The sequence below is a fragment of the Mus pahari genome, chromosome 10 (genome assembly GCF_900095145.1).
Source record: "Mus pahari chromosome 10, PAHARI_EIJ_v1.1, whole genome shotgun sequence".
Classification (NCBI taxonomy): Eukaryota; Metazoa; Chordata; class Mammalia; order Rodentia; family Muridae; genus Mus; species Mus pahari.
Window position 1 is genome coordinate 60817831 of NC_034599.1, and position 10953 is coordinate 60828783.

The following is a 10953-nucleotide window of genomic DNA, read 5'->3' on the forward strand; positions in this document are numbered from 1 at the left end:
CAGCAACCACATGGTGGCTCATAACCATCCATAACAAGATCTGACGCCCTCTTCTGGAGTGTCTGAAGACAGCTACAGTGTACTTACATATAACAAACAAATAAATCTTAAAAAAAAAAAGTTCTTAATTTTTCTGAAGTTTTAAAAGAACTTAGTGTATATGCAGTGCGTTCAAGTCCACACGCCATAGCAGGTATGTGGAAGTCAAACAACTGCTTGGAGGCCAGGACCTCAGCAGGAAGCACCTTTACCTTCTGAACCAACTTGCCAGCCTAAACTTTGATTAAGAAATAGTCTCAATCCCAGCACTTGGGAGGCAGAGGCAAGCAGATTTCTGAGTTTGAGGTCAGCCTGGTCTACAGATTGAGTTCTAGGACAGCCAGGGCTACACAGAGAAACCCTGTCTTGAAAACAACAAACAACAACAACTCCCCCGCATCCCCTCCCCCACAAGCATCTTAGCCAGATAACAATGTGCACTTTTAATCCTGGTATGTGGATGTTGGGAGCAACCCTGTTTGAATGTTAACTGCCTTGTTAGCCTTAAGTGCTTACTTACAAAGTCTTGGCCTTAGTGGAAAAGTACTAGCTTAGTTGAGATTTCTGTGGGAAAAAGTTGAGGCCTCTGTAGGAAAGTACTACCCCCCAGTTAAGAACAAATAGCTATAGATCTTGTGGACAGGCACCTAGCAGCCCATTCTGTTCTGTTTCTCCTGCTGAACTTTTTATCCTGCTTTTGGGAACAGGTGCGTTCCTCCAGAAACAAAGAGATTCTGTGTCATCCCCCTGCCCATATCCTGCTTCTATGGGCATAAAACCTATCTGGGAAAAATAAAATTTGTCAGCTTGATCAGGATTTCTTGACTTGCTTTCTGTTCTTTGTGTTTCTTGCCCCCATTCTCTCCACAGGTGGTTCCTCAGACCCTGTTCAACTGTCCCACAGGCTGGGACACTTGGAAGGCAGAGGTAAGCTCAAGACCAGTCTGGTCTAATGAGCAAGTTCCAGGCCAGCCAGGGGTACACAAGGAGGCCCAGTCTCAAAGAATGAAAAAAGAAAGCAAGAAAGAACCCTAGGGTTTACCTGACATGAGTTTCTTCAGCAGTTTCTGACTTTTGTTTGAGTCCCGCTGTAAAATATCCTGTTCTTCATTAGTACATACCTATAATGTAAAAAAAAGATTTGTCATACAGAGGTTGAATGATACTGCTTGCTTGGCATGCTATAAAATGTAGCCTCAAAAAAAAAAAAAAAAAAAAAAAAAGAAAGAAAAAGAAAAAGAAAAAAAGAAAAAAAGAAAAAAAAAATGTAGCCTCAACACAAAGATATCTAAGTTCAAGGCCAGCCTTGACTACAGAGCAAGTTCCAGGACAGCCAAGGCCACACAAAGAAACCCTGTCCCCCCAAAAAAGTTCATTACAATAAATAGTCCTGAATAACTATATAGTTTAATATATACATAGATATACACATACCTACTTCCAAAAGACAAATATTTGCTTCTGTTGAGAATACTGAAAAATATCATGGCTCTTTTCAAAAGCCTTTGGTTCTAACCATAAACTCCACGCCTGACAATAGAAATGATAAGATGTGGGGGCTGGAGTGATGGCTCAGCAGTTAAGACTGCTCTTCCAGAGCAGTTCAATTCCCAGCAACCACATGGTGGCTCACAACCATCTGTAATAGAATCTGGTGCCCTCTCCTGGTGTGTCTGAACACAGCTACAGTGTACTCATATAAATATAATAAATAAATCTGTGAAACAAAAAAAGAAATTATAAGATGTTTTATCAGAAAGAACCAGAAGCTTGAGGATAGAGAGATGGCTGATCAGTTAAGAACATTAGCTGTTCTTCCAGAGGAGCTGAGTTCAATTCCCAGAAAACACAAACGTCCAAAATTCCAGTTCTAGAGATCCAATTCCCTCTTCTGGCCTTTGAGGGGACTGGGCACAACTGTGGTCCACAGATATAAACATGTACACACATAAAATTAAGGATTACACCGAGAAGCCTTGTCTTGAAAAAAAAACAAAACAAAACAAAACAGAAAGCACAGAAATATAATAGTACACACCTGTAACCTCAGTATTTAGGAATTTAAGGCAGGGGGACTACCATAAACTTGAGGCTAGTCTGGTTTATATAGGACATACAAAGACAGATATTAATGTGCCTTGGCTACGCAGGGAGCTTGATACTAACCTAGTTATGCAGTGAGGGTGTGCTTTAAAAGCTCACTTTTCTGCCTTGGTCTCAAGAGTACTAGGATTTCATTAAACAATATAGGGAAGCGATTTCTTAAGCGAAATTGCAGAGGATTTGAATGGCCTTGGTTATTAACTCAAAGCACAGTGTCTTAGGTAGAGCTTCTACTGCTGTGCTGACTGAAAACAATCTGATAGGAGGAAAGGTTTTTTTATATATTTATATATATCCTTATTTTTATTGTCTGAATATTTGAATATTTTGCGGCGCATCTCTCTCTCTCTCTCTCTCTCTCTCTCTCTCTCTCATATATGTATATGAGATGAATATGAATATATATATATATTCACCATGTGTATACCTGGTCTTGTTGAGGTCAGAAGAAAAAAAACATCAGATCTGCTGGAAGTGGAGTTATAGGTAGCTATGAGCCACAATGTGGTTGCTGAAAACTAACCCAGGTCCTCTGCAAAAGTAGCCAGTGCTCGTAACAGCTGAGCTGTCCTTTTAGCCCTCGTGAGGATTTATCTCATCTTGTATTTCCAGGTAATAATAGTTCGTCACTGAGGGAAGTTACAGAAAGAACCTGTGGCAGGAACTGATAAGTGATGTAAGAATGCTACTTATTGGCTTGCTCCTTTTACCATTTTATGTTTTGGGGTTGTTTGTTTGTTTGTTTGTTTTGTTTTAAAGACAAGATCTCATTCTGTAGCTCTGTCTGGCCTTGAACTCACTATAAAAACCAGGATGGCCTCAAACTCACAGATTCTCTTGCCTCTGACTCACAAGTGCTGGGATTACAGGCATGTACTGTCATACCTAGGCCTTGGCCTGTTTTCTTATATAATCCAGGACTACGTTCCCATAGGTGGGACTAAACACAATTACAGGGCCTACCCATATTAAGCATTAGTTAACAAAATGTTTCACAGGATTACCTAGAAGCCAATCTTACAGAAGGAATTTTTCAATTATGGCTCCCACTTCTCAGATAATTCAAGTTGACAAAAAACAACAACAATAAAAAAACAAAACAAAACAAAACAAAACAAAAAAAACCAACCCAACCAGGACACAGAGTAAAAACAAAACATGAAAGAAGGACTTTACCAAAGAGCCGCAGAACAAGCAGGGGCCCGAACCTTCCTGCTCACAGACGATCCGCCCACACACCAGACAGTTATTGACGAGTTTGTGCTTCTGGCCCAGGCAATCACATGGGTGACGACCAGGAAGCAGGACTGCAAGTTTGTCCTGTCCCTCTCTTGTATATAAATTGACAAATCTTGTCTTCTTCTTTACTGAGTTGTTGCTTTCTTGTGCCTGATAATACAAAGACATCATAGGAGCACCGATCAACGACAAAGAAAAGAATCAGGGAAGTCTCACTTCTGCTGAGTAACTACTTACACCTTACTCAACAGTTACCAGAGAGGGGAAAGACGGGTTTCTTATAATCAGGGGCCCTGAGAAGGCAAGGTAATTAAACCTAGCAATTGCTTTACTTGTTAGTAGCTCTCAATAGCCTAATATGCCTAGAGCAAGGAAAATGGAGCAATCAGCTTGGCATGTTTTTAAAAGAATTTGTTTTGTGTTGTTTTTTGTTTGTTTTTGTTTTGTTTTTGAGACAGGCTTTCTCTGTGTAGCCCTGGCTGTCCTGGAACTCACTTTGTAGACCAGGCTGGCCTCAAACTCAGAAATCTGCCTGCCTCTGCCTCCCGAGTGCTGCAATTAAAGACGTGTGCCACCACTGCCCGGCCTAAAAGAAATTTTTACACATGTGAAAACATGAGTGTGTGCCCACTATGGTGTGCTGGTAGAGGTCAGAGGACAACTTGCAGGAATTAGTTCTCTCTTTCCACGGTGTGGATTCAGAGGTCAGATCGCAGTCTTGGTGGTAAACACTTTTATCCAGAGCCATAGGCTGTCCCTTGAGATATTTCTCTGCCCTCATATCTTGCTTCAATTCTGACACAGCATTGTAATGTGTGTACCAAGAATCCCCAGTCTCAAGTTTAGGTAAACAGTTCTTACCATTTATTCTTTGCCTTGTCAATAAATGCTGATCACCCAGTGGCTGGATAGAATAGAGAATAGTGTTGGACTCCTGCCAGCCAGAGGAAGGAGAGAAGGAGAAAGGGAGAGAAGGAGAGGACAGATGGAGAGAGGGAAATTCAGATGAGCCAGGAGGATGGAGGAATTGGAGTCAAAGGAAGGGGTCTGGCGAGAGATCATGAGAACACACCAAAAGCCTAAAGAGCCAGATCAATAATAATATGCAAGTATCATGGGATGGAGTGCAGGGGAGCCAGATTACAATAGAATGTTAAGGTAGATTATTTAACTGCTCAGCTTTTGAGGAGCAGTTTTAAATAATTCTTGGTTTTTCTGTGTGGTTATTGTGGACTAATATAATGTAAAGAAATACAGCTGCCAGATTAATTCAGTGCTATATTTATTTTTAAAATAATTCATTTGCAAATTGTGTTATTTTTTGTTTTTCTCAGTAATATCTTGCCTAAAACGATTATGTTCAAAGCAAAGATGATATTGATCCTCCTGCCTGTACATCCTGAGCACTGGAATGACAGACATACATGACCACTCACATAATAAGCAGTGCACGGAAGGAACACAGAGGTTCATGCATGCCAGGCAAGCACTCTACCCACTAAATGAGCTACATACACCCCCTCCTGCCCTATTTTTCCTTTGTGTGTGTGTGTGTGTGTGTGTGTGTGTGTGTGTGTGGTGCTGGCTATTATTGAACTATTACATTATGAACACTAGGAAGACGCTCTGCTACTGAGCTATATTTCCAACCCTTGATATCTTGAACCATAACTAAAGAATGCCTTTAGGGGTTAATTAAAGATGCTTGCCCCAGCCTGGTCTACAAAGTGAGTTCCAGGACAGCCAGGGCTACACAGAGAAACCCTGTCTCGAAAAAAACCAAAAGGAAAAAAAAAAAAAAAGATGCTTGCCAAGCCTAAATGACCAGAGTTTAATACCCAGGACCACATCATAAGAGAACCAACTCCCACCAATTATATACACGTGCAAGCACACACACACACACACACACACACACACACACACACCACAGAATAAATAAGTAAAACAAAGAATTAAATACTTCTAAAAGTAGGTAACAGCTTTTCGTGGTGGTGCATGCCTTTAATCCCAGCACTTGGGAGGCAGAGACAGGCGATTTCTGAGTTCAAGGCCAGCCTGGTCTACAGCATGAGTTCCAGGACAGCCAGGGCTAAACAGAGAAACCCTGTCTNGAAAAACCAAAAAAAAAAAAAAAAAGTAGGTAACATTCACAGATCTCAAAACAAAGGCATTCAAAATAAAAATAAAAAAAAAAATTAAGAAATTTATTCATGGGCTGGAGATGGCTCAGTGGTTAAGAGCACTGTCTGCTCTTCCAGAGGTCCTGAGTTCAATTTTCAGCAACCACATGGTAGCTCACAACCATCTGTAATGGGATCCGATGCCCTCTTCTGGGGTGTCTGAAGAAAGTGAAAGTGTACTCACATACATAAAATAAACAAATAAATCTTTAAAAAAAGAAAAGAAAAGAAAGAAAGAAAAAAAAAAGAGAAGCATATTCATTCAGAAATGAATAAGAAAGGAGCCAGAGAGTAGCTGGTAGGAGAGACAGCATGATGCTATCTAGCATGCATGCAGCCATGCATTCATTCCCTATTATGGGGAGGAAGGAGATAAGAAAAAAGACAACAGTATAAAAATGATCATAAATAGGAATTTTATAGTAACAGATATTCAAATGACCAACAAAAACTTGAAAAAGTGTGCAACACCTTTAGCCATTAAAAGAATACAACACAGCACTTGAGTGTTGTTCGGGGGTAAAGTATTTTCCTAGCATAGACTAGGCTGTGGATATGGGGATCAAAATAAAGAATACATAAACTAAACATTTCTATAGTTCTTGATGCATGCTGCCAATATTATTTATTGGCAGTTGACAGGGCATAGACAATCTAATAGGAAATATTTCAGTGATTTAATGTGTATTTATCTGACTGGTATGGACATCTTACATCTTGGTTTGTTCATGCCTTGAGGCAGGGGCATGGTATGAGACTTTTGGTGTTAAAATTGGGAAAGTCTCAAACAAACCAGGAGGAGTATGAAGAATTAGCCATCCTAGTTCCTAGTGAGACTGAACACACATATGCTTATTGGTCAGATGTTCTTTGTCACTTGCGGTAATCTTTGTAAAGTTTGTTCTCCTTGCTTTTGCTTTAGTTTTTACTCTTTAGTTTTCTAAGACAAAGTCTCATGCTGTAGCTCTAGCTGGCCTGGACTTCATCATGAAGACCAGGGTGGCCTTGAATTTCAGGCCTTCCTTCTGCTTCAGACTCCTGAGGACTAGGATCACAGGCTCGAGGCCACCATGTCCACCTCCACCCATGTTTTTGCATGTTAGCCTACTCAAATTTGTCATATCCCATCATAGATTAAATTTCTTCTTTAGAGAAATTTAGCTTGTCAAGTTGTGTTGACTATAAATGTTTCAGTTGTCCAGGTTGCAGTGACTATGGTCTGAGCTCTTGGAAGGCTAAGGCTCTAAGATTTTGAATTCAAACAGCTTGGGATGCTAGGCCAGCCTGGTTAAAAGTAAGTTCTGAAGAGTGAATATGGATAATAATGGTAGAAGGGAAAACTTTCAAAACAAGAATACTATTCACCTATCTTTTTATTGATTTTTCAGATAGAGACTCACTATGCATTCCACGGTGGCCTAGAATTCACTAAGTAGTCCGGGTTGGCCTGGACTCTCAATCTTCCTGCCTAGGTCTCTCAACTACCTGGCAGTTTTGTTTTGTTTGTTTGCTTTGATGCAGGGCACAATGCAAACAACCCCCACACAAACACACACACACACACACACACACACAAATATGCAGTCCCCATCTGCAGAAATCACAGGAGTCAGCACACCCAGTGCTATGGATAAGCCTCGTCCTGGGAAAACCACCTTCAAATATCATGGCATCTCTCTTGCCAGGTAAGTATGCCTGGCAGTTTTAATAACAGCAATAAGAATATAATCATTTAGTTTTTACTCCCCTCTCATATGCTGAAGTTGAAAGCAGGGTGCTTCATTAACTATTATCCATCCAGGGCTAGGAATGTAGCTCACTGGCGGAGTGCTTGTCTCATATACATGCACAAGGTCCTAAGTCTTATCTACTGTACGAAATAAGTCTTGTAGAGAGTGGTGGCACACACTTGGAATCTCAGACCTTGGAAGACAGAGGTAGGAAGACCAGCAGTTCAAGGCTAACAGCAAGTTAGATGTCTGTCTAAGCCGCACAGTGCCTTATCTCAAAAGGAAAAAAGGCCTACCACAGCACACAGAGAGTAATATGTCAGCACTGTCAGCTTCTGTTCCTAAAAACATCAGCCTGTTAAGTCTGACAGTATAGACCAATTTCTGCACTTTGTCTCTAAAACATATTAGTCATTTCCTCTTGTTCACACAGCCAGGAAAAACTTAATTTTGTAAGCACTTACCTTAGCCAAATCTAAAGGTGTTTTGACCTCCACAGCCACATCAGGTTCAGGAAATGCAGGAACTTCCTGTTTGTTTCTTCCTTTCCTCCTACTCCGCTTTAGCTGGTCCACTGATCTCTGTCCATCTAAAATTTCTTTAAACAATAAAATAAAATACACATGGCTACAGAAAGAGGCTAGCAAGGTTGATTTTTTATGTAGCTAAAACATGAAGGAAATTCTTTTTCCTCTTCTTTTTTTTAATGCATATGAATGCTCTATCTGCATGTAGTACCTCCATACCAGAAGAGGGCACCAGAGCTCATTATAGATGATTGTAAACCACTATGTGGTTGCTGGGAATTCAACTTAGGACCTTCGGAAGAACAGTACGTCTTTCCAGAAGGTAGTTCTTAATATTTACAGTCAAGACAAGAAGTCAGACAGAACTACTCTCAATTAAAAATTAAATCATGGGGACTGGAGAGATGGCTCCGTGGTTAAGAGCACTGACTGTTCTTCTGAAGGTCCTGAGTTCAAATCCCAGCAACCACATGGTAGCTCATCCATAATGAGATCTGATGCCCTCTTCTGGAGTGTCTGAAGACAGCTACAGTGTACTTAGATATAATAATAAATAAATCTTAAAAAAAAATAAATCACAGCTGGCGCACACCTTTAATCCCAGCACTTGGGAGGCAGAGGCAGGCAGATTTCTGGGTTCGAGGCCAGCCTGGTCTACAGAGTTCCAGGACAGCCAGGGCTACACAGAGAAACCCTGTCTCGAAAAACCAAAAAAAAAAAAAAAAATTAAATCACCATTTTCATGACTGTGGTCAATGATGAACAATTTCAGACAGGGTTGGTGAGGGCAAGTGCCTGCCTACCATACAAGCAGCCCTGGCATGAATCCCAGCACTGCAGGAAAAACTCAATTTACGACTGAGTGGAGGTTAATGATGTAAATTCAAAAAGTCTGATATTTTACACTGCGTAATAAAAGCATATTATTTGGTTTGGTATTCATCTCTGGTATTCATCTCTTGTACTATATAGATACCTCTAGATATCATTAATACTATAATCAGTCAATACTTTCTTTCAGATATACATATCTTTGAAAGTATTTATAAAAATAGGGCTGGACCCCGGTATAATAGCATATAACTTTAATTAATTAGCACTTAGAAGAAGAGGCAGACAGATCTTTGAGTTCAAGGCCAACCTGGTTTACAAATTAAGTCCTGGAACACCCAGGGCTACATAGAGAAACCTTGTCTTTGAAGAAAAACACAAAGAAAACAAAACAAAACAAAACAGGAGCTAGGCCATGGTGGCGCACTCAGGAGGCAGAGGCAGGCGGATTTCTGAGTTCGAGGCCAGCCTGGTCTACAGAGTGAGTTCCAGGACAGCCAGAGCTGCACAGAGAAACCCTGTCTCGAAAAACCAAAACCAAACAAACAAAACAAAAGAAAAGAGAGGCTCAGCAGTTACAGCACTGCCCAGGCATGGCTCAATTCCCAGTACACACACATGGAAGCTCACACTAACTGAAACTCCAGTTCTAGGGAACCCAATTTCTTCCTCTGGCCTTCAAGGGCACCAGAAATACACACAACAGAGACAAACATGCAGCTATAATACCCATATACATGAAATAAATAATTTTTTAAAATCTTCTAAAATATATTTATAAAAAATTATTTTTGTAGTGTGGAGTATGGAACACAGGCTCTCACACATGCTAAGCAAGTGTCTTACCACTGAATTAGGATTCATCCCTTGAAAGATATTTCTTTAATCCAGTTCTAACTTTTTGAAATTATTCTAAAGCCACAATTGTGCCTGAAAAATGATTCTTTCGTGAATTCTGTAAATTTTAGAAAGGTGGCTGGTACTCAGTGTGGTGGAACATACTGTCAGTCCCAGTACTTGAGAGGCAGAGGGCACAGGAAAGTTTGATAGGTTAGAGCTACAGTTCTCAACTTGTGGGTTGTGAACCCTTTGGGGGTCACATAACAGATATGCTACATATCGGATATTTACATTGCAATTCATAATTGTAGGAAAATTACAGTTATGAAGTAGCAACAAAACAATTTTATGGTTGGGGGGGTCACCTTATCAGGAGGAACTGTATCAAAGGTTGAGAAACCCTGGGTTAGAGCAATATCCATTTCTAACTGAATAGACCTAAGCTGAAAATATGCACACATAAGTTCTGTTTAAGTTGGCAATGAACAAGTTATACTCAGTGGCAGGAAACACTGAGGCTTTTAAAACCAAGCATTTCTCAGTGATATTTCAATTACTACTTAACCACATTAACTTACCATCTTTTTTCGAGCACTGTTGAAAAGAATCAGAAATGAACTCTTGATCATTCTTTTGCCATTTGGTTATAAGATCTTCTATGAATTGACCCTTTTTGCCCTCATTTCCCTGGAGAAGGTCTGTAACATATTCTCGTATTTCTTCAGCATTCTCAATTGATAAAACATATCTAAGGAGGGAAAGATATATAAATTGCTGAAACAAAAATAGTTTACTGTATGATTTTCAGAAATCATAACAGAGATGAAGACAATAAACATTATTCATCAGGGTTGATGGGAGCTTAGTCAAACAAAACTTTCCTAGCATACATGAGATTTTGGGTTCAATGCTAGCACTACTTCACAAACACAAACAAATGAAAAGCATTCATTAATTTCTTAAGTGTTTACTTTGAGCCATGCACTCTGTTAACACGCTAAAAGGATTAAATTTGATGAGGACAAAGACCCTGATTTCAAGTAGGTCATAATCTAACTTATATATGCTATTTAGGCATTTACTGTTTATCAGTATTTTAAGAAATTGTGGGGCTAGAAAAATGGTTCAGAAAAAAAGAAAAAAGAAAAATGGTTCAGCAGTTAAGAGCACTGGAGGCTCTTGCAAAGGACATGAGTTCAATTCCCAGCACCTACATGGTGATTCACAACCATTCCTAACTTTAGTTCCAGGGATTGAATGTTTTCTTTTAACTTCTGCAGGCATCAGGCACAAACACTGGACACATACCTTCATGTAGGAAAGCACTCAAAAACATAAAATAAATCTACCTTTAAAAAAAGAAGGAGGGGCTGGAGAGATGGCTCAGCAGTTAAGAGCACTGACTGCTCTTCTGAAGGTCGTGAGTTCAAAACCCAGCTACCACATGATGGCTCACAACCA

At 40.0% G+C, this 10953-nt stretch overlaps 1 protein-coding gene and 1 pseudogene across 2 annotated transcripts in view; both read right to left on the minus strand.

The window, feature by feature from the left end:
- Trip4 (thyroid hormone receptor interactor 4) overlaps positions 1-10953 on the minus strand; it is an 82862-nt gene that overhangs the window by 40774 nt on the left and 31135 nt on the right. For both annotated transcript variants that reach the window (XM_029543714.1, XM_029543715.1), the window contains 4 exons: positions 10071-10240; positions 7759-7892; positions 3319-3531; positions 1082-1160 (listed from right to left, as the gene is read on the minus strand). In XM_029543714.1, the coding sequence (XP_029399574.1) occupies positions 1082-1160; positions 3319-3531; positions 7759-7892; positions 10071-10240 (596 nt within the window). The remainder of the gene's footprint in view (positions 1-1081; positions 1161-3318; positions 3532-7758; positions 7893-10070; positions 10241-10953) is intronic.
- On the minus strand, positions 7106-7257 carry LOC115064895 (annotated as a pseudogene).